The sequence below is a fragment of the Dama dama genome, chromosome 14, assembly GCF_033118175.1.
Source record: "Dama dama isolate Ldn47 chromosome 14, ASM3311817v1, whole genome shotgun sequence".
Classification (NCBI taxonomy): Eukaryota; Metazoa; Chordata; class Mammalia; order Artiodactyla; family Cervidae; genus Dama; species Dama dama.
This window is the reverse complement of record NC_083694.1, coordinates 52902034-52926910: the sequence shown is the minus strand read 5'-3', so window position 1 is coordinate 52926910 and position 24877 is coordinate 52902034. Positions and strand designations below refer to the sequence as shown.

General features: G+C 41.1%; 1 protein-coding gene across 7 annotated transcripts in view; it reads right to left on the bottom strand.

The window, feature by feature from the left end:
* Positions 1-24877, bottom strand: part of RABGAP1L (RAB GTPase activating protein 1 like) — a 677120-nt gene that overhangs the window by 14131 nt on the left and 638112 nt on the right. For 4 of the 7 annotated variants that reach the window (XM_061160749.1, XM_061160750.1, XM_061160758.1 and 1 more), the window contains 3 exons: positions 22162-22254; positions 11300-11410; positions 645-749 (listed from right to left, as the gene is read on the bottom strand). In XM_061160749.1, coding sequence (XP_061016732.1) covers positions 645-749; positions 11300-11410; positions 22162-22254 — 309 coding nt within the window. Of the gene's footprint in view, positions 1-644; positions 750-11299; positions 11411-15606; positions 15813-21669; positions 21978-22161; positions 22255-24877 lie in introns of those variants that run through there. The other 3 variants (XM_061160751.1, XM_061160761.1, XM_061160760.1) reach the window with 2 other exon arrangements.

The following is a 24877-nucleotide window of genomic DNA, read 5'->3' as shown; positions in this document are numbered from 1 at the left end:
TCATCAATCCAGAAAATGAAGCGTGACTGATGGAGGCAAATCTCAGCAGAGATCTCTGTAGGCATCTGGCTTAACAATCCTCATAAATGACTTCAGAGAAGTCAGTCATCTTGGAGATGCGACACGAAATTTACAGATTTGTCACAGCTCTTGGGTCATAATTCCAAGTTCTTAAACTTTGAGAAGACTTCACGCTCTTGCTAGACATCTCAGTAAGGCAAATTCCTGAAAGCTGTTCCAGGGTGGAAATGCTGCCACCTCTCCTAACACCCTTCAGGAGAAATGACTCAGTGCTACTCACATGTACCGCTTCAGCACCAGCCTTGATTTAGAACAAATTTAACTTTACTTCCTATTTAACTGATGCTGGGAAAGATTGAAGGCAGGAGGAGAAGGGGACAACAGAGGATGAGATGGTTGGATGGCATCAACGACTCAATGGACATGAGTTTGAGAAAGCTCTGAGAGATGGTGAGGGACAGAGAAGCCTGGCGTGCTGCAGTCCATGGGGTCGCAAAGAGTCAGACACGACTAAGCGACTGAACAACAACAACAACTTTACTTCTTGTTTATAGTGTTAATCAAGCCCAGGAACCAATGCACCTGCATGAAGACCAGTTACCCATTCCCCACATGCCTGTTACCTGAGCCGTCTCTTCCTCCTGCTTCCTCTTCTCTTCTTCCGTCTCCACCAGCCTCTGTTTGGTCAAGAGAAGCTCCTTATTCAGCACGTCTGCCTTGTCTTCTGCCTGCAAATCAGAGCACATTAGTCATAAGGAAGGTGAAGAAATCATGTACATACTTTATGGGGCAACACCCCCGGAAGCCTTTCTTCCCCTCTGGCTCACCCAGGGGTGGGGGGTGGAGGTGGTTGCTTTCAATGAATGCCAACTAGCTACTGCATGCTCAGCACATGTTATCTCTAATCCTCACAGCAAAAATTATTTTCCAGCTAATGATAGCAAGATTTGAAGAGATCAAATAACCGGACTGGGACACACATCTAAGATCAGAGTCACAGTCTGAATTTGGATGTGAATGGCATGGAAGGGCATGCTCCTTCTAAGTGTTTCTTCCACATTTTCAGCAGCGACAACAGCACAGACTCTGAGGCTATGGTAGGACGGGATGAAGGGCTGGAGCCTCCCTGGGAAGCTTCTACCCGGTGATGTGTGGGGCGGAGCCAGAGAGGAGGAGGAACAGACAGGCTGACCTGCGAACCACAGCTCGGTGAGCAAGTTTAAAGATCAGCTGAGGGAACCTGGCCCTCCAGGCTACTCACAACAGCAGGGAGTACAGTAAGGAGAAATGAAGACCAAAAACCCATAACAGGGACAGCCCAGAGGCAAACTGAAGTAAGGACCAGGAATCCAGGCACACAAGACCGTATTTCTAGAACAGCCAAGAAAACTCAGAGAAAGTGCTCTGCTCTTAATTTGGATACAGAGCCAAAATTCACTGTGAGAGCAGTGTGTGTGTGTACATTTAACTTAGTTAACGTGTGTCTGCCTGCTTTACACATTAGGGCCCTTACCTCACCCTTCAGGTCTTGGCTTCAAGCTCACTTCCGCAGCACAGGGTGGCCTCAGCCCTGTCCCACTCAGCCCATCTGAATCGGTTCCCCACCCTCATCTAAACTCGTACTCCCCCTGGTAGCACTTGCCCCGATCTAGAGTGATAAACTGTGTGTGTGATGTGTGTGTCTTGCCCACTTGGCTGCAAGCTCTAGGAGGCAGGAACCCTCTTTCCTGCGCTCATCACTATACCCCCAGCACCAAGCCCAGGACCGGAACAGAGCTCATGCTCTGTAAGTGATTACTGAGTGAATGGACGTGGTTCTCTGAGTTATCAGAGAAGCAGACTTGGGGAAGGGGGCCACAGGATGAGTTCAGCAGAGAAAACGACAGACACTGAATACAGGCAGCTCTTTGAAGAAGCCATCCCTGGCTGACAGCAGCAAAATGCTGTCGAAGTCATTGTGAAAACTGGCCAGGTGGCCCTCTCTGTGTTTCGCCGCATCTCCCACGTGTCCAGATGGCCGGGCCAGCACAGTCTGCTGGGTCCTGGCAGAGAAACTACCTTCCAGCTTCTCGGCTCTGTCTTCCAGTTCCTGATGTCCCCACAGCCCAGGGCTCAGAGCTGTTTTCAGATAACTTGGAACTGCCGGGTAGTTAAAGTGAAAAATTCCCTTCTGAAGACTCTGAAATTTGTTCTGATACATTAGATTTCAGGAAGAAAATCTACGTGGCAAAAAACACATCCTAAAAGGAGAGGTGGGCCTCAAAAAAAGCAACATATATACTACAAGTTAAGTTTTAATAAATGGTAAGATACTAGATGATTGATACTGACTATGGACACTCAAAATTGAGAATTCTAGAGCTGCAAACCGGATAACAAGTGACCCACAAAGTGGGAGATGCTCCCCAAAGTCTCTAATGAAGGGTCTCCCAGTGGCAAATCAAGAGCTTGCATTGGTGGATGTGCCTCTAATTCCCCAAGAGTTTGGTTCAACTATCCTTCAGTTGTTCCACTATGGCATTAGCCTTTGAAAATATTTTTACGTAAAAAAATTCAATTTTCTAGTGGAAAAAAAAAAGAGGTCCTGATGGCTTCAGTGTTTAAGTGAAAGTGTTAGTGGCTCAGTTGTGCCCAACTCTTTGCAACCCCATGAACTCCAGCCCACCAAGCTCCTCTGTCCATGGGAATTCTCCAGGCAAGGATACTGGAGTGGGTTGCCATTTCCTTCTTCAGGGGATCTCACCGACCCAGGGATCGAACCCAGGTCTCCCACACTGCAGGCAGGTTCTTTACCGTCTGAGCCACCCAGGAAGCAAAAATCTTATCGGATCTGTCTCCCTAGAATGGCTGCCCACTGGTTAAGGTTCTACGCCAGAATTTCTGAGTGACAGCCTTGCTAATAAAGACGACTGCACTTTAACTTCCTCTTACTGTACCCCCAGCAGGTTCCATTTTGTAAAGAGAATGGTCCTTTTAATAGCACATATCATGACACTCTGAAACAAATGTTTTCTAAGTTTGGTTTCTCGAAGGAAGATTCACTCAAACTGTGAGCCTTCTGTAAACCTCTGAAGAGTCAATGCTATCCTAACATTTATTTTTTGTTTGTTTGGTTTTTTTTTTTTGTTTTTTTTTTATTAGTTGGAGGCTAATTACTTCACAACATTTCAGTGGGTTTTGTCATACATTCATATGAATCAGCCATAGAGTTACATGTATTCCCCATCCCGATCCCCCCTCCCACCTCCCTCTCCACCCGATTCCTCTGGGTCTTCCCAGGGCACCAGGCCCGAGCACTTGTCTCATGCATCCCACCTGGGCTGGTGATCTGTTTCATCATAGATAATATACATGCTGCTTCTGAAATTCTGCAGCATATCTAAACGTTTACAATTTTGGAAATATCTATAAGAAAAGGGAAAAAAAAATCCACTTCCTTGAGGAAATTTTTAATAAACACTTAGATATGTATGATGAGAGGGTCTATCATTTTTATGTACACATAAAATGTACACTGCTGCACGTTCTTCACGAGGCCAAGGTCAGGTGACCTCACTCTATTTCTGTTCTCAGATCTGACATCTGTAGGAGTTGCTCTAGGTCCCACATGGGAAAAGTCCCTGGAAGCTGCATCCAGAATTTCTCCTTCAAGCTTGACAGTGAAGTAGGGGTGATTCTGCTCATCAAAATACAATCAGATCTGAATTAACGTCCTCCTCCTTCTAAAAACAGTCTTCTGAGTCTCTGTACAGCCAACCTCTATACCCCGCTTAAGTAGAGACTATCCTTTAACTTTAAAGGCATCTCCAGGAACAGAATACTAAACAGACAGATATTCAAATTCTATCTTTGTGCCCGAATGATAAAACCTTCACCACAGTTTGATAAGACTGAGTGGACACTTGTCATTATCATCTTCTAATCACGGACCAACATCTCATAATGCCTTATTGATATGAAACCTTCTGAAAGTGTTAGTCTCTCGGTCGTGTCCGACTATTTGTGTCTCCATGAACTACAGCCTGCCACGCTCCTCTGTCCATGGGATTCTCCAGGCAGGAATACTGGAATGGGTTGCCATGCCCTCCTCCAGGGAATCTTTCCACCCCAGGGACCAAACCCAGGTCTCCTGCATCGCAGGCAGATTATTTACCATGTAAGCCTTCTAATTGTTATCTAACTTGTATGATATACAATATGCAGGTCAGGAAGCAACAGTTAGAACTGGACATGAAACAGTAGACTGGTTCCAAATCGGGAAAGCAGTACATCAAGGCTGTATATTGTCACTCTGCTTATTTAACTTATATGCAGAGTACATCACGAGAAACGCTGGGCTGGATGAAGCACAAGCTGGAGTCAAGGGTGCTAGAAGAAATATCAATAACCTCAGGTATGCAGATGACTTACGGCAGAAAGCGAAGAAGAACCAAAGAGCCTCTTGATGAAAATGAAAGAGGAGAGCAAAGAAGTTGTCTTAAGACCCAACATTCAGAAAACTAAGATCATGGCATCCAGTCCCATCACTTTATGGCAAACAGACAGGGAAAGAATGGAAACAGTGACAGACTTTATTTTCTTGGGCTCCAAAATCACTGCAGATGGTGACTATAGCCATGAAATTAAAAGACACTTGCTCCTTGGAAGAAAAGTTATGACCAACCTAGACAGCATATTCAAAAGCAGACACATTACTTTGTCAACAAAGGTCCATCTAGTCAAAGCTATAGTTTTTCCAGTAGTCATGTATGGATGTGAGAGTTGGACCATAAAGAAAGTTGAGCACTGAAGAACTGATGCTTTTGAACTATGGCATTAGAGAAGACTCTTGAGAGTCCCTTGGATTGCAAGGAGGTCAAACGAGTCAGTCCTAAAGGAAATCAGTCCTGAATATTCAATGGAGGGACTGATGCAGAAGCTGAAACTCCAATACATTGGTCACCTGATGCAAAGAACTGACTCATTTGAAAAGACCCTGATGCTGGGAAAGATTGAAGGCAGGAGGAGAAGGCAACGACAGAGGATGAGATGGTTGGATGGCATCACAGACTCAATGCACGTGAGTTTGAGTCAAGTCCGGGAGCTGGTGATGGACAGGGAGGCCTGTAGTTCATGGGGTTGCAGAATTGGACACGACCTGAGCGACTGATCTGAAGTGAATTGATGACATATAAATGAGAGACACAGGCACTTGATCTGTGATTACAACATGAACCAACTTCTCAGAAGGCTCCGCTCTAACATTAGGGATGGGGCGCTTTCAAAAATGATTTCTCAAAGGACTAACCAAGGCAACTGTTTAGTTGAAAACACAACAAATTATGTGTCACTTGTGACATGCAGTGTCTGATTCAACACAAACTCCTGTGGTCAGAAGGGACCTGGGCCCAGTCTGCACTGGGAAAGCACTGGTTGTGTCTCTTGTTTTTGTTCCTCGGGAACAGAAAGAACAGGAAGGGCCTGAAAGCAGGTAACCAAAACTGAACTGGAGATGCATCTTTTTTTCATTTCTGATCACTGAGAAGTCCTTACTGAAGTCCTTACCCCAGAGGGTTGGGGACAAGTTGTCAAAAGAGAAGGCTCTGTCAGAGAGAAACATGAAGAGCTGCTGGTGCCTAGGGAGCCTGAAGCCAGCTCTAAAATGACATGGGTAGGAAAGAATGTGTTTTTTTAAGTACCTGATTACCTAATTAGTGTGTGTTTGGTTTACATATTGTCTCAAATACAATCTGCTTTCATGCTTGCTTAATGTTTGCCAATGTTCTGCTATCTGAATTAAGAGATTTGATTCTGATTAGGCTGGGAATGAAAAAGCACTGGGCAAACTGGGTAAAGGCAGGCAAAGCCTCAAGCTAATGCCCTTCCTCGAAGTCTGGAGGGGCCAGGTACCTAAACTGCAGGGACAGCTTTTCGATATAAACCCCACTCGGGCAGAAACTGCAAGATCAGATTTTAGGAGGAGATAGCAAGTTTTGAATTAGCAATTCAATGGCATAGCAATTTCATTCTTTCATCTAGATAATAAGCTTCAAAAGGCAGAGGGGCCAGGTCTTTACTGTTTTAAAAAGAGAATGACAGGCATGAGGGGGGGAAATAAAGAGAAGGAATAAATGAAGGAATCTTTTCTTTTGGGACTGATCTAGTAGCTCCATGAGATACCTAGGTACTCAATAATTATTTCAGGAGGACTCTAGCAACTTTTCCAGACTAATCTACAAAATAAATTTATTGGAGGTGGAGAAATAATTTTTTAAATAATACATTTTTCTGATCATAAATGTTATAAGGCATGTTATTACTTAACCAAGGGTAAAAATATTAGTCGTGCTCAACTCTTTGCAACCACATGGGCTGTAGCCTGACAATCTTCTTTGGGATTGTCCAAACAAGAATATTGGAGTGGGTTGCCATTTCCTTCTCCAGGGGATCTTCCTGACCCAGGGATTGAACCCGGGTCTCCCACATTACAGGCAGATTCTTTACTGTCTGAGCCACCAGGGAAGCCTCTAACCAAATGCACTTAAGTAATTTAAGGTCTTCTTAGAAAAGATAAATAATTGAAAAAAGTATAAAGATGAAGATAAAAATTAGACTTACTCTTATCACCCAGAGATATCTAATAGGAACATTTTTTAGAGTTTTCAAAAATTAATTTGTTCTTTATTTTGATTTTTGGGTGCCTTGGGTCTTTACTGCTGCACTTAGGCGTGTTGCAATGAAAAGGGAAAAAAGAAGAATGAGTTTTACTTTCCTTTCCTGAGAACAAAGAAGATGGAGAGAACAGTGAGCAGGCCTAATCACTCCTAGTTTTTCTCTTAACAGGTCCTAATTTGTAGCTATAACTAAGCTTGCTTTTCTGCCCCCTAGCTCTGCGTGAGCTGCCTCTGCACCTACTATCCTTTAACTCTATGCTAATTAATCCTGTATCTGGTGCTCACTTCACTTTACAGCACTCTCTTTACAGAGCACTCCATAGTTTTTTCTCTTTTTACATTATAGAAAGAAGGCCACAGTACAAATACACAAAAGACAACAGGGTCAACTGCTAGGCTATGGGACTGCCAGAACCAATTAACAGGCTGAGGGAGTCTGCAACTGTTTTTGAAACAATGCAAGAGGAAGAATACAGTATCTTTACACCTTTGTTCCTCATCACTAACCCCTGAGGGCAAGCCCTCATCTGTAGAATCCTCTGGATGCCTCATGGGCTTTCCTGGTAGCTCAGATGGTAAAGAATCCACCCCCAACGTGCAAGACCTGGGTTCGAATGACCTGGGTTCCATCCCTGGGTTGGGAAGGTCCCCTGGAGGAGGGTATGGCAACCCACTCCAGTATTCTTGCCTGGAGAATCCCCAACAACAGAGGAGCCTGGCAGGCTAGTCCATGTGGTCAAGAAGAGTCGGACAAGACTGAGTGACTAGGCAGAGCACAGATTCCTCATGGAAGTGGGGCACAATTTTTGAGGCATGTGCTTGCTGTGCCCCTTCCGCCAGCTGAGGATTAAATTTACCTATCTAGTTCCCCCAGACTCTTGTCTCTGTATTTTTTATTAGGCCTCGGTAGTCAGAGAAAGCCAAGATTTGTGGTGGCATCAGGCTTTTCTCTAGCTGTGGTGAGCGGGGAGGCTCCTTTTCTTTGCAGTGCCTGGGCTTCTCATTGTGGTAGCTTCTCTTATTGCAGAGCATGGGCTCTAGATGTGAGGGCTTCAACAGTAGCAGCACACGGGCTCAGCAGCTGCGGCTCGCAGGCCCCTACGGCACGGGTTCCGTGGTTGTGACACACAGGCTTAGCTGTTCCTCGGCACATGCAGTTTTCCCGGACCAGAGGTCAAATCTGTGTTCCCTGAATTGGCATGTGGATTCTCATCCACCGCGCCACCAGGTGAGTTCCTCCCGTAGCAACAGTTTGATGGATTTCTATTTTCTTGTTGGCCTTTCTCCTGTCACAAGGTAGATTCCAGCCTCCTTTCCTTTCCTCCAGGATGGCCCCGGGTGAGCATATATCCCTTGCAATTTAGATGTAAACATTATACACAGATAAATTTACTTTTTAAAAAATATTATTATATCATTATCTTCTCATTGTTTTTAAAAAATTATTCCAAAAAGATATTTTACAGATGTGCCTTCATCCTTTCTATTGGACATATACCTTATTTCATTTTTTTATTCTTGTAAGTAACACTGCAGTAAACAACTTTGCACGTATATTTTCATGCAAGTCTCTATTTTTTGGAAGGAAAGTTATGACCAACCTAGATAGCATATTAGAAAGCAGAGACATTACTTTGCCAACAAAGGTCCGTCTGTTCAAGGCTATGGTTTTTCCAGTGGTCATGTATGGATGTGAGAGTTGGACTGTGAAGAAAGCGGAGCGCCGAAAAATTGATGCTTTTGAACTGTGGTGTTGGAGAAGACTCTTGAGAGTCCCTTGGACTGCAAGGAGATCCAACCAGTCCATCCTAAAGGAGATCAGTCCTGGGTGTTCATTGGAAGGACTGACGCTGAAGCTGAAACTCCAATACTTTGGCCACCTCATGCGAAGAGTTGACTCATTGGAAAAGATCCTGATGCTGGGAGGGATTGGGGGCAGGAGGAGAAAGGGATGACAGAGGATGAGATGGCTGGATGGTATCACCGACTAAATGGACATGAGTTTGAGTAAACTCCGGGAGTTGGTGATGGACAGGGAGGCCTGGCATGCTGCAATTCATGCGGTTGCAAAGAGTTGGACACGACTGAGCGACTGAACTGAACTATTTTTTAAAGGATAGCTTTTCAAGTAATGGTAGATATGCCAGTTGCCTCATTTATGAAATGGAAGATTAAAATACCTGCTTAATGGAGTCATTAGGAAAATTAAATGAGATGATGCTTATAAACTGCTAAATAAAGTGCTTGGTGAATAGTAGGAATTCAGTAAATATTTAATTTCACTATTGTTCTACCTTTTAAAGGCTAAACATATAGCAAATACATTTCACACAAAACTTTCAATTTATAACTCTAACTCATTTCATTGCATCCCAATTAAGTCTAACTTCTTAAAACTTTTTTTCCTTTTAGATTTATTGAGATAGAGGTGACATATAGCACTGTGTAAGTTTAAGGTGTACAAAAAAATGACCGAATTACATACACTGTGGAACAATTACCACAACAGATTTAGTGTAAAACTTTTTCACTCAGCTAGCCATCTTAAGAAAACTATTAATGGCTAAAATATTCAAAATGGCAGAATCAAGTGTCAGTCAAGGTCATCTGGAAAGTTAATATGGAGCCAAAAATTTCATTATAGTACTGAGTCACCACAATGGTCTTACTTCTGACAGAAGTAAAACAGTCAAGGTCATGCTGGGTCAATGGCCCTGTTGAATGGGACCCTTCTGCCTTCTTTGGTTCTGGCTCTCTTAGTCACACATTTTTCATTTTGCCTCTAACAGCTTGCAAATGGGCTGGCTGATGCAATTTGTGATCAAAAGGGCAATTCCCACCCCCATAGGGCTGCTGCTTCCACCTTCTATTTCCTGTCCCAAGCAGCACAGTTTCTGTTTTATTTTGAAACTCCAGTTAGCGTTGACTCCTTCAGCTTTCTCCTCTCCCCTTTCAGCACTTTTCTTAACAGTGGTTTTTATCTCCCATCTTACTGTGGTCAATCCTAAAGGAAACAAACCCTGAATACTCATTGGAAGGACTGATGCTAAAGCTGAAGCTCCAATCCTTTGGCCACCTGATTCAAAGAGCTGACTCAATGGAGAAGACTCTAAGGCTGGCAAAGATTGAAGGTAGGAAGAGAAGAGGGCAGCAGGGAATGCCATGGTTAGATAGCATTACTGACCCAGTGGACATGTGTTTGACCAAACTCCAGGAAACATTGAAGGACAGGGAGGCCTGGTGTGCTACAGTCTATGGGGTCACAAAGAGTTGGACACAACTCTGCAACTGAACAATAGCAACAACACAAACAACAACTTACTGTGGTTAAAACTTCTGAGCTGCTAAATTAGCTGTTTATATGGGAAAAGGACTTGTGGCAGGGACCGTTTTTAAACATTAAAAAAAAAAAAACCTTCCATTTTAAACATCCAATCATATTTATATTATCAATGGATCTGCATTTTAAATATTGCCAAAGCATACTTAGAGTACAGGTAAAGCCTTTTTTTTAAACAGATTCAGCCAGTCTAAGTTTCAACTTTTTTGACCCTGCGCCATTGGGAATACTCATATTTTAAAAGTTAGAAAATAGTATGATGATTTTAAAACTGTGCAAGATTCCTTCTATATTGCCAATTATTTCCAAAGACACTAGCAACGGAAAAACAGTAAGTCCTAAAGCTATGAGTACTGTTGGAAAGGACGAGGAAGTTAAAGAATTTAAGGGCTTCCTAGCAACAGCTAATGTTTATTGAACACATACTACTGTAGTGCTTTACTTCATTTAATTCTCACATCTTCCCTATGAGGGAAACACTTTTTGAAACCTACAGGCAAGTTAAGGATGGCCCTGGGTCATGTGTTTAGTAAGTGGTGATGCCAGGATTGACACCCAGGCAGTCCTGGCTCTCTGCCCCTAGGATGCCTGTCAGTCCACCAATACACATATCTCAATGTACAAGCTTCATATAAAATCCTCACATTTACTATAGATGAGAAATCTTGGAGCAAAATGTATAGTAACTATAAAATGTTAGAGTGGCATTAATATACTCCTGGTGACTGATATCTTCAGGTAATGATGCTGTAAGTCCTTGGTTTAGGAAAAGAGATTAAGAGGGCATCCCTGCTTGCTCGGTGGTGAAGAAGGCAAGAGACGTGGGTTCAATTCCTGGGTCAGGAAGATCCCCCAGAGGAGGAAATGGCAACCCACTCTAGTATTCTTACCTGGGAAATCCCATGGACTGAAGAGCCTGGCAGGCTACAGTCCATGGGGTTGTGAAAGAGTCGGACACCACTTAGTGACTAAAACAAGAGATCAAGAGGAGAGACACCAGAGAAGCTTAGAGCCTTTTTTTTCTTTTTTTTTTAAGTATCTTACACACGCTGTTTGGAAATGACTGAAACCCCAAAGGCTTGTGTTTTTCACCATCTCCAAGGAGCACAACAGTCCCCTCCCACCTGCCACTCTCTCGCATGCCGCCCACCCATTCACCCGTCAAGCAGCTGACTCAGCATCAAGCACAGAGCAAGCCCTGGTGGGACTGCTCTGAGAGCAACTTGGTCCTTGCCCTGGAGGACGTCACCACAGTCTTATTTCTACCTCGTGAAACCAGGCTTACCTGATCCAAGTCATTCCGCAGAGCAATCTTGCTGGTTACTAGTTCGTGAGCAAGGTCGTCATTCTCCTGTTCCAGCCTCATGCTGGCCTCCTGTAATCTCCGGTTCTCCCTCTGCAGAAAAAGAGCAATAGCCAGAGGTGGGCATTAGTGCCTAGACGTACTATCAGACACCGATGGAGCTGGTGAGGAAAGACAAGCGACAAAAACAACAAAGTGAACTTTTGAAAGTGTCAGAAGGAGAAGGCGCGAGTGGCACAGGAAGGCAGGACTGCTGTCTGGGAAACAACGGTGGGTTAAAGCGAGCGGTGCAGCTGCAGAACTCTACCCGGTGAAACTACAACCCCGTCAGCCCCCCAGACAGGGCTTCATCATAAAAACCATGCCACGGAAAGCAAACTTTCCAAAGCCACCCCCAATCCTGTGAGATTTTCAGAGACCCAGAACACAGACACAGGCAAGTCTTTGCTGGAAACATGCACGATAATCCCACCCTGGACCACAAAGGAAACTGCACGACAGTAGGGATGAAATTACGAAAACCGCTAGGCATTTCTCTGAAATGTTTTTCCCATTTCAGGGTTTAAATTAATTGAGTATATTTAAGATACACAGTTTGGTCTGTTTTGCTATCAACTGATATTTTCATTCTTTTTGGATATGAAGGCATTTACTTTTTTGAAGGCCAATTTCTTTGTTGGTATGAGCAACAGTCCTTATGATAATGTCTCAAAGTTTGTTTTGCTTTTTTAAAAAAAAAAAAAACTTCAAATTAAAAGATTCTGGGTAAAATAAATGGCTGAGTTGGTTTTTTTTTCCCCTTGAACTCCCAGAAAAAAATGTGAAACAGCTCTATAATGAAAGAAGCAAGTCACTCATTCTTATGAAGCAAGGACTCCCCTTAACCAGTCATTATAAACTGTGTACATTCACTCTATTTTCCCAAGAGCAATTTAGTGTCCTCCATTTCAAAGTATCAAAAGTGCTGTCTTTGCTATTGTTAGCAGTTACAGATGATTCAAAAGAGAGCTGACAGGAAAGACATCAATGTGATGAGACCTTCCTGTTTTTCAGATTTACACTCCTAACAGCATTTTCTGCAAGCGCGGCAAAAACTCAAGACAAAGCAGTGTTGTGCAACCAGAAGACGAATCTACGCCCTGGAAGGCAGTGTATCAGACTGGAGTGGGGGGCAGAGGGGTAGAGGAGAGGGAGGGGCAGGGAGTGGATTTTATCTTCTATAGAACAACCTGGACTTGAAAAGAGGAAAACCTAACTTCTTTCTTTTTGTCTTTTAGAAACGGGCTAAGAAACAGATGGTAAGGGCAAAGCCTGAGACTCTTTATGGAGGCAGAAGATCCAAAAACAGGGCCAGCAGAGAAGCCAAAGAACAAACTTGCACTTTGACTGCACTCAGTCAACAGGGCCCACTTCTATCTTTTCCTTTGGAAAACACAGACTGGGATAGTTGGGAACAGTCAAAACATTTTTGAAAAAGAGAGCTACTGAAAAAGAAAACAATCCCAATAGAGTGTTAACACATAAGTAAAAAATATCTAATGACAGGAGAAATCTGCATGCTATCTTTGTATGTATTAATGTGCTATTTAGTCGCTAAGTGGTGTCTGGCTCTTTTGTGACCCCATGGACTGTAGCCCGCCAGGCTCCTCTGTCCATGGGATTTCCCAGGCAAGAATACTGGAGTAGGTTGCCATTTCCTTCTCCAGGGGATCCTCCCAACCCAGGGATCGAACCCGCTTCTCCTGCATTGGCAGGCGGACTCTTTACCACTGGCCCACTGGGGTAGCCTGTATGTTATTTTATGGGGAAAAAAATAGACAAGTAACTAGAAAATCCCATTTTTATAATAACACAAATAATATTAACTGTGGATAGTGGATTATGATTGTTTTTGTCTTTTTTTTTTTAGTGTTTCCAAGTTGTCTACAATAAATTTATAATACATGTGTTTAAAAAGTTGTTAAAAAATAAAAAGTAATTCAGAATATCAATTTCATTGGAGAGGATAAAATGCCAAAACAAGAACTTTTTAAAAGTTTACTCCTAATAGAAGCTATGTGAAACTATAATGGGTGCACCTCTGTGACTAAGATACAATGGAATCCCTCAAAACTGCCACCTTTCCAGGAACCCTTCCCCAAGATATATTCCTGGAAAGATAGTGTACATATTTGTATGGGAAAATTATACCCATCAAATACTGTTTGGGTCTACCCTTGAATCTTTTAGTCTGTGCTGAAGTCATCCAAATTCTAGCAGGGGATAGAGATTAGTCTCTCATTCTGATCTATCAAACTATGACCCCTTTTTGTGGGTACAACTTACATACTGGGTGGAAACTTAGATTAAAAAAATATCATTCAGAAACTTTTCCAATAAACTCCCTCCTTGTCAGAAAGCAGCAGCAATATCCAGCACAATTTCATCATAACATATTTCACAAGGCAGAATGCTTCAGGCCAGGAAGAGATTTTTCTCATTTCTTGATAAATCCCTTCAAAAGAGACCACGGTAAGATGACTTGAATACCTATTCCCAAGTGTCCTATTTCTCCTGAAGTTGCACTTGGAGGTCTCCAAGGCACAAAGAGCTCCCTCAACTATTTATTTATATTGCATTAATTTGGCACAAGTGGAAATGTTGCAGCTAACAGTTTTTCACATTACAGTGTCAGAGGCTTAGAACCAAGCTAAAACAACCTCCAGGTAAGGGGCTTCCCTCATAGCTCAGTTGGTAAAGAATCTGCCTGCAATGCAGGAGACCCCGGTTTGATTCCTGGGGTGAGAAGATCCCCTGGAGGAGGGATAGGCTACCCATTCCAGTATTCTTGGGCTTCCCTTGTGGCTCAGCTGGTAAAGACTCCACCCCCACTGCAGGAGACCTGGGTTGGATTCCTGGATTGGGAAGATGCCTTGGAGAAGGAAAAGGCTATGGAGAATTCTACGGACTAGTCCATGGAGTCACAAAGAGTCGGACACAACTGAGCGACTTTCAGTTTCACTTCACATGAAAGGCATACACCACTAGTGGACACACACCTTGTTCAAAGAACTTAAAAAACACACCAGGTAGCTACTTCACTATTGATTAGAAATAAATGTCTGATGGGTTATGCTATATAAGAAAGAGGTATGAGCACAGCTGAAACTTGACCGGCCATTTCCTATTACCATGATTGTCACCACTCGAACCTTTGACACAGTGCCCAGGGAGTGGGATGGAAAGGGGAAGATCTGGGAGAAATTATGGGTGTCTGAGGGTCTGTTAGGCTTTCCAGGTGGCTCTGCGGTAAAGAATTTGCCTGCCAAAGTGGGAGATGTGTGTTCAATCCCTGGGTCAGAAAGATCCCCCAGAGGAGGAAATGGTAACCCTCTCCAGCAGTGTTGCCTGGATAATCCCATGGACAGAGAACGTGGTGGGCTACAGCTGGCTCCTGGGGTTGCAGAGTTGGACACGACTGAGCACACACACACACGGGGGTCCCTAAAAAGCAAAATAGCCTAGGGGGCAAGCCTACTGGCTTTTGCTCTAGCAAGAAGCTTCAGTTCAGTGTCTGCAAAGCAAGCAGCACGCTGGGGAGTGTGGACTCCTGGTTCTGCACTCACAGACACGTGGGGAAGCAAGCTCTGGGGCCAAAAATGCAGTATCGTCCTCCAAAGTATGAACCTGGGGGTGGTCAGATGGAGACTTTCCATGAAGAAGAACCTGCCCACACTTACCACGGGGTAAAGAGAGACGACATGACTTGGCTGTCTCTTCCAGCCTTTCTGAGGAGTCAAAACTGTTTTTAGAACTGACTGATTCAAGAAACAGTTTGCCTTTATACTAAAGAAGACAGGTTAGCTTTGGGAAAGGTAGTAATCTTGCCTGGTTCATTCTGAAATGTTGGCAAGGGTGTCCACCAGAGAAAGACTGAAGTGGCCCCCTAACCTCAGCCAGGGCAGAAATGCTCACACGCCACACGTCTGCCCGAGCAGATGTGCTGACCGCTCAGAGCCCATAGACAACACAGGCAAATTGCTTCCCTTGCCTTTCGGAAAACACTACAGGAGACAAGGCTTACATAACCCTGCAAATTTACATCACACTCTTGGAAACCTCCTCCATGTCACACAATTAACAACATGTGCACAAAAAGCAGAGAGCAACTTTTCTCCTTAGTTTCGTCCCCCCTGCATAGGAGATGTGTAACCAGGAAAGTTGGATTAGTATCTTGGGGGAGGAGGATACTGCATTTTTCGGAGAGACAGACGCTGATGTTACAGACACACACAGACAAGAAAACTTACCTCCTCAAAAGTCACAGACCAACTATCGTTTTCAATCATAGGTACAAAGACAATTGAAAAAAAAAAAAGAATATCCAATGAAATTGCACACCTACTAATACAATTAGGAAATGGTGATAACAAAAAACAGACACTTGGTAATGCTATTTCGCTCTGTTGTTTTTCCTTAGAGTGTCATTTACTCTATGCTCTCTCCAGGACAGCTAACATTTGATGGAAGAAATTATACTTGAGGCAGCCAATGGGAGCGAAGAGTGATACACTAAACTCCTCCCTCTCCACACTGCTATTTGCAGTCCGCATGACTGATGCAAACGCTGTCTGTGGAACTATTTGCAACTAGGGTGTGAGTTGTTTATACTGTGTTGTTAAGAACTGGGCGGAAGGAACTTCCTTCAATGACAAAGCCAGAAAGCTTTCAAAATATTTCATCTTCAGGCATGACAAAGCCAGCAACCTTGCAAAATATTTCATCTTCAGGCAATGGAATTATATTGTTGGTCAGGGAAATGAGAAAGGAAAACGAAGGTCCCAGGTCTCCTTCGTGTCTGGGGATTGGAGTTTGGGTGAAGCAGTATAATGAATGGTGAAAGTCATTTTTTCCAAGATGAGAAACCAGAGAAATGTGAACTGGCAATCAGAAGAAAATAAACTCAGCCTTAAAGGAAAAAATGATGGAGAAGGAGGAGGCTTTATAAACTCTAGCTCAGTATTTTGGGTGTGCTTGCTGTCTGCTGCTATAATGAATTCTTGGCACATGCTTTTAAAGACATTCCAGGGTCCAGAGAAAATGTTTTCCTAAAAGACTCAGGGCAATTTTATTAGCAACAACATACTCAACTCTCACCTTTCTTCTTCTGGGTGCCTCTTTCAAAAGCCTTGATAGTCATCATATTCAAATTTCATCAGTTTTTTGACATTTAAAGACAAATGCCTACAGACAAAAATGTTTAAATGTCTACATTGTAGATGAGATTTGAGAAAGCAAATCTGGATATCTGAAATCATTTCATCCTCTTCCTTCACCCAACACAGCCAGTTTTATCTTTCTGGTGGAAATTTAAACAATTTTAAATGTCAAACTAAAGAGAAAATCTTGTCAGTAGTAACTAACTGGCAGTTGGCAAACCAGACTGAATTTCTTTTAGCATTTAAGAACCATCTTAGATTACACTCTAGCACAGGGGTCAGCAAACTTTTAATGTAAATGCCCAGACAGTAAATATTTCAGGCTCTGTAGGCCATATGGTCTTTGTTGCAGCTACTCAACTCTGCCATTGTTGTGTAAAAACAGTGATAGATAATAAGCATGTGGCTGTGTTCCAATAAAACTTTATTTACAAAAACAGGCAGTGGGCCATATTTGGCCCACAGGCCATATGGTTTATAAATCTCTCTACTACTCTAGCGTATACATCAAATTTTTAAAAAGCAAATGGGTTACAGATGATGTAGAAACAGGAGTGTGATGTAATTTTCCAGTCATCCTCCTCTAACAGGAAACAAGACGTACTAAAAATTGAAGAAAAATTTTGGAGCGTTAATTCTAAAGACCATTGATAAACATACTGAGAAATTCTTAATATGCATAACCTTTATATCTCCCCTGAGTGTTAAGTATAACTCAATCAGCAGACAAGCATCATCAGAAACCACCTGCTCCTTCTTAGCTAAGTGGCGCCAGAAGCATCAAGAGAGCCTAGGTTTGCCTTCTCCACCATCCTACAGCAGTGAGTACATGAGTTAGCCAAGAGCAAAAAGAAAAAGAGCGGCAGCCATCTGAGGTTTATAGTTAAGTTGTCACAGATAGATAGAAACCATCCTCTTGATTATCACTATTCATTAAAAGCATGTGATTTCATAACAAATATTTCCAAAAGCCAGTAACATCTCTGTGATATGAAAAATAATAAAATATGTTTATTTTCATTGGATGAAAAACATTTTTCAAAGACGGATTCACTTCTCTTAACTTCTATGAGTAAGGAAGGGTCCAATACGAAAACAAAACAAAACAAAATGGGGCAGGGGTGAGGATCATTTTTTTCCAGATATGATTAGTATAATTTAAACTTTAGCATAATTTAAAAACAAAATATGATCACTGTTGTAAATTATTTCCTTAGATATGTAAGGATAGCAAATAATACAAATACAAATTAAGCTTTATGTAGAAAACCTTGTTTGTACTATTTATAATTAAACAGCTTAATTTTAAATTACATGCAGGGACAACTGCTCTACAAAAATTAGTATGGGCAAGTAAAACCTTCTGTGAAATTACAGGAGTCATTTTCTTTCTGTTTGAATTACATTTTAGTTAAAAAAGAAAAAAAAGTACTATGTCTAACCTCAAGAAAGAAGTTAAACATTCTAAATTTAATTATACTGAATATAGATAAAATCCTTCAATTAGAAACTATGTATTTATAATACTGTCTCCCAAAACCCAAGAGGGTTTTAAACATTCCTGATTCTTTCTAGGATTTGCCCAACCAGAATAGGTAATAATATAACCTTCATTACACTTTGGGAAATTCACTGAATTTAATTAATTAGCTGTGCTTTTTGAAGGCTTAACTCACATTTGTACAAGTAGTTCTTTCTTTAATTAAACAAGAAAAGCATATCATCTTCTAAAGACAGATGAAGGCTGTAGTTCTCTAAAATTGCCATTAATGATTACATCATTAGAAAACTAACTTCCCTCAAATGAAAACAGTTCATCATCTTAAAATAAAAAACAATATTTTAACTTCTGAACTTGATAACCACCTATTAGGTGCTTGGCTACTAATTTTTAAAATGACTAAAACAGCTGTACATATCCATGAATGTTTGTTTTCTGGGGATTGTATAAATCCCCAGATGAAAGTATACATGATGTATTTCTACAGACAACTCTTTACCTTGTATTTCACTTAATCTGAAATTTATAAATATGCAAACCAAAACATCAGAGCAAATAAAAATCACTACACACACACAAAAAAAAATCACTACACAAATCCGGCCAGGTCAAACTTAAGAAGGATAATAAAAGAGGCTTATAATAAATACTGTACATTCTTCTTCCAATAAAGTTTCCTTTCTGTATCTTGGAATCTAGTCATGAAGATAAAACAGAAAGAGTAACCAGAGGCTGTAAGCAGTCATTACAGAGCTCACTGAGTTTCAAATACAAACTTATTCCAAGACCAGGTAGCACAGGCACTGTGCATATGTATGCATTACCTATTTATAGGTTTTGTCTATGTGCATACATATATGTATATAAACATACACACACACACACATAAAGATGAATGCATCACCCACTTTTGTTGGCTGGCCTTTCCTTATAAATATGAGGACATACAGGATCTATAGTCATCGATTAACTCTAATTCTGACAGGAGACCTCCCTCCTTTAAGTATGGTTCCTGCACAGGTACCTCTGGTATGACTGAGGTTTATGAAAAAAACATGGCAGGCAGATGTTAATTCTCTTGGGACATTTAGCTTGGCAGGTCTTTTTTGGTGGGGGGGGGGGGGGGACATAATCCACATATCAAAAATTCATTTTTCTAAAATGTACAATTCAGTGGTTTTTCTACATTCTCAAAGTTGTACAACTGTCACCATTATCAAATTCCAGAACATTTGCATTATGCTAGGGTTCCAAAATTTAAATTTATACCGATGCCATTTCATCAAGTGTTAGGTACAGGTGAGTATGCTGACATAACCTCAAGAGTAGACATTTTCATATGTCATAAAAATAGACACAAAACACATGTTTAGATAGACACAGCAAGAATGTGAGTGCTGCAAGTTATCTCTACTTTGTTGGATCTTTAAATCCATGTCTGGTTTCCCTGAAACAGCTCTTTCAGTACCCCACCATGCCCAAGAAAAACAGTATCAAGCTGAAAAAAAATCTCTTGGAATATCATAAGGTATGACATTTCTGGGTCTTTGTTTTTAATTGACACAACCTTCTTAATTCTCTTGAATTAAGCTTAGGAGGCAAACTAGGGGGTAAACAAGGCATTTTAAACACTACAGATCCTAACTGTTGAGGAGGGATTGTTAGTGAACTGTGTAAGTTCTGACTCAATGCCTTCAAAGATCTTCCCCAAGTTATTCTTGAGAATTTTCATATCTAGGTTCCCAGTTCCTGGACATGAACAATGAATTGTAAAGTGCTTATGCTCAGGGCATAGATCTTACTCTTGACAGGATTAAGTTTATAAGATGCTAAAATGTATTTTCTAAGATACTTTCCTAAGTTAATGAATAAAACTGTAATTAGTTTCTTAAACTAGATATTGATTATCTGAAAGAACAAATCTCCTGATGGGTGAACACCATGTGCTCCACTCTCACTTTGAAAATGTAATTATAACGTGAGGACCATAACTTTACCAGGTTTATCTCCAGTACAAATTTTTAGACATTATTAAAAGGGTATAGGAATATTAGCTGAATGATGCATTAGCAAGCTATTATAATAACACAAAAAAAACCTATAGAGGATATCTTATATACATAAATAGAGCATTTAAGCTAAAAAGTAGTACCTTTGTTCAAAACAAATGGCAAAAATAAGTTTAATTCTACTTTGACTTCTCAGTAAAAATTGTACACATCAATAGTATATGTGTGATAGTCACTTTTTAAGAAAATAATAATAATATGCATTGTATTATTCACTTATACGTACCTGCTTTGACATAAAAAGGATATAGGAAACAATAACAAGTTCAGTTCCAGACTGAATTTGAATACACAATTTTAGTCTTTCATTTCCCTGTCTTCTATTTAAAGAACCCTTCCCAGACTTCACTCAGAATGATGGCAACAATAAGAAAATCAGAATGATGCAAACAGCAGGAGAGTTTCCTTTTGGAATCTTAAAAATATTTTATAATTACTACTTCAAAGCTTTCTACAGCAGCATGCTACATAAGCTACATTAAAATTGGTTTTATTGAGCGGTGGAAATTAGCTTCCAACTATGAGTACTTTATAGGGTAATAGTTATCTGCATAGCAGTATGTGGGAATTCTACTGTCAGCTAGTTTAATAAACAAAGGGAGAAACATACTTATGTTAGATTATTAGGTTAACAATACTTGGGAGAAATAGGAGAAAGAGAAGTGAGGGACTGGTGGGGCAGACACAAATTAAGGGGATATTATTCTAGTAATAATTGGGTAATTTGAGGCAGCAGGCCTAATAAGGCTAATAACAACCATTTACTGAACACCAACTATGTGCTGGGTACTTTGTATACAACGTACCTCATCTTCACAACAATCCTTCAAGGAAACGTGTATACTACACATTTTACAGATGCGGAAGAGGTCCAATAATTAGTCTAAGATGCTGAACAGTGGCATAGAGGTTAAAACCCTCAACTTGGACTCCAAATCCTGTCTTCTTTTTCAGAAATTCACGTTTTGAACTCAGATCTGACTACAGAATCCATACTGCCTTTCACCACTCCTCTATGTCAATGTTCCATGCTATTCAATTCAGCAACAGAAACAAGATAGACCGCGTGGCTGCAGTGGCCGGTGTCCAGCTCTCTGACGACATAAAGGCCACTCCAGCTACAGAAGTGGAAGGCATCTCACAGTGAGTGGTTTAATTAACAATGTCATCACAGTACTTTTTTTGGCAAGTTGTTTCAGCATTGCCGGGACTCAGTGTATGAATACAGTATTCTCTTATCCTAATGTACTGGTGTGGAGAGGGAATCATTATATGTCTGTAGGAATCTGAAGAATTAAAACATGCTGAAGAGAGACACTAATATTTCAGTCAGAAAAAAGTAAGGTTGGGGTCAGTATTTCCCCAACACTGTTTTATGGAAACTGTTGCTAATTACCATTGAGGACATCATTATAACCAGCCCAATTTTTAAAAAATACTGCAACTAAAAAAAAAAAAAAATACTGCAACTAACTGGGATATTAAACTGAATCATTTTCATTTTGGAACTGAACTCTGTAATGAAATGTCACTGTTTTCTATAAATTTGTTCATGGAAATAAATGTTGCGACAAACACCATGACTGTGCTCAATATACCTTTGTGGTTTTTATTTTTTACTTTTGAATGAGTTTGTATCTTTAACATTGGCTACAAACAGGGGTAAGTCTGAAACATTCTTGTACCAGTCTTGGAACAGTTCGCCTTCTAAAAGTCTTTGTGGATGTGACCGTGCACAGCTAAAACCGTACTTTGCCATTTTTCTTTTTTTTTTCTCATTTTTGAAAGTAGTTGATAGCCACTTTCTCTCTTTTCTTTTTCCCTTTCTTTCAGCTTCTTATGAAGACTCCCAGTATAAATGCAACAGGTGAAGTTACCTACAAATATACAAACTGAAAGAAAAGAAATATTATGTTTGGCTACTCAGGAGTCTCCTGAGATGAAAACATACCTGGATATTGAGCAAAGTCAGAGTTAACATCAATCAAGAAGGAATAGGGGGAACAAATGTCTCCCAATTGCGGCTTTAGGGGAAAGAAGATATTGGCTCAGACAGGTGACATGTGTCTCCCATACCTTGTATCTATCCATTGGGTCTTCCTGCTGCAGCTGACTCTCTCGCATTGTCTGATATTCTTTCTCATATTTCTTTAGCTTCTTGGTTGGTACCTGCCGGGTTGAGAGGAAAACCAAGTTAGGAAAAAATCATTTACGAAACCATTTTCTGATGTGTTTCCCAACGAAGTCTCTGGCTTTCTAAAGGAGTACACCTGACTCAATGAAGGGGAGAAATCTAGACTCTCTGGTGGCTCAGATGTTAAAGAATCTGCCTGCAATGTGGGAGACCTGGGTTCCATCCCTGGGTTGGGAAGATCCCTTGGAGAAGGGAATGGCTACTCACTTCAGTGTTCCTGCCTGGAGGATTCCATGGACAGAGGAGCCTGGCAGGCTACAGTCCAGAGTCGGACATGACTGAGAGATTAATACTTTCGCTTTTAAAGTTTTTCTGTAAAGGTCCCAATAGCATATATTTTAGGATATGTGGGCCATACAGCCTAGGTTACAACTCCACTGTTGTTACTGTACAAAAACTGCAGATAGGTGATATGCAAACAAATGAGTGTGGTCATGTTCCAACAAAACTTTATTTACCAAAGTGAGCTGTAGTTGGTCCATGTCTGTTCTACAGCATTGCTGGCAAAGCACCCCTTTTCCTTGTTAACGTATTTAACAGTGCTATTACTTCTGTTAGCTGCTTTTCTCAAAGTAAAATTCATTCTTCTGCCGTGTTAAAAATCATAGTTATTATTTTATAAAAAGGCTGAGCAACAAAGAAAAATTTTTAATGGAACCTATATACCGGAGAGAAAGCAGATTCTAGAACAGGTAGGCAAACGATTTCTATTTCATAATGGTTGTCAAGAGAATTAAATGACATAAAGTATCTAAAGTAACGTCTGGTTCATGGGATTTTAAAAACAGTGTTTCTAGAAAATATTATAAAAATTAATCCATTATAATCTGTCATATATTTTATATAACAGACTAAGTCTACTTCTAGGTTATTCTTGAACAATCCAAATTTACAGAATTCCTTTAAACATCAAAATCTCCCCTTAATGTTTAGGTCCTAACATGAAGCTAAAGTTTTAAAAAGAAAACAAGTGTGTTACTTGGCTAAATTCTTGGGGACTCAGTGAAGGCAAGGACCATGTGTGGATGCACCTCAGCCTCCATCATGACAACTAGCAAAGTAACTGGCCCCTAGGAGGCCCTCAACAGATTGCTTTTTGTCAAGTTCAAATCCTGGCATTTAGAAAACGTGTGTGTGTGTGTGTGTGTGTGTGTGTGTGTGACAGAGAGGATGGAAAGCAGCAGAAAGAAAATAAAATAAACTTATGGTTTCCTGGGGTAAGGATTGTTTCAATTCTCTCGAATCTGGTCAGAGAATTTGTTCAATAAAAAGCAAAGACACTAGGTTATTCTAATTACTTTGTTCTTCCCATCCAAGCACACTGTGAGTACTGGAATTATTTGCTTTTTATCACAACTGGGAAGTTTCACACAGTCCAAGCCCATCAGGTAGTGTAAATCATTCAACAATCACACGACGACAATATTCATTTGGCTGACAGGGACTGCCTACCCAGGAAGACAAGACGAAAGGACACTTTCCAGCATGTCAACTGAATTGCAAAACCATTACTGAATACTGGCATAAGAAACTCTAATCTTTACTACCGTCTCCAGAGACCTTCAACAATACACTGTGGCCAACTTGAGCGCAAGGCAGAAAAATGCCACCTGCCAACTGTATGGCCTTAAGATCATTGATGAACAAGGAGGAAAATATAAATGATCACGTACTAACAAAACAGCAATGACATTATATTTCTTGACTTTGAGAAGGACAATTTTATCCAGTTTTCTTTTCTCTGTACTTATCATATACTCTGAAAACCAAAAACAGATTCTCAAGATGAAATGACAGATCACTGGAACTGCAGTCGCCTGAAGCTGGGGAGAAAAAGGAAGAAGTCCCAGCATTTTAAGCCACGAGAGGGGTTTCCCCGGTGTCCCTAGGAGGAGGGGTCAAGGCGAGAAGTAAAAGGATTTGTGAGGAGGAGGGAGCCTACTCCAGCAGCCACTTACCCACAAGATGAGAAGGAAGTATTAGACAACATGTAAATATTTTTGTGTAGCTGAATACTGGCACCACTGGGTACCAGCCTGAACATCAGTCTTGCACGCATGCTAAGTCGCTTCAGTCATGTCTGACTTGTGACTCTACTGGACTGGAGCCCGCCAGGCCCCTCTGTTCATGGGGATTCTCCAGGCAAAAATACTGGAGTGGGTTGGTTGCCATGCCCCCCTCCAGGGGATCTTCCCAACCCAAGGACCCAACCCAAGTCTCTTTTGTCTTCTGCACTGGCCGGTAGGCTCTTTACCACTAGTGCCACCTCGGAAGCCCAGGAACATCAATCTTAGGAGGAAGCATTTTCTACATGGTTCTGAAATGGATTCATTCACCAGTAAGTCAATTAAATATTATAAGCTTGTCTCTAGAGAATGTCTTCTAAAACTGTATTTTTTCAATTGAAACTATTTATGACTGAGGGGTTTTTGTTAACACGCAAAAGGGTGTCCTTTTAAAAGTCTACCTTGTTACTTATGTTAAGAGGTTCATTTCAAAGGGAAATATTTTAAAAATGCATTAAACACCCCTCAGTAAGCTAATCCTTTCCCATCTGGCTGAGATTCTAGGATGTTTGGCTTCATCTTGTTCAGGAAA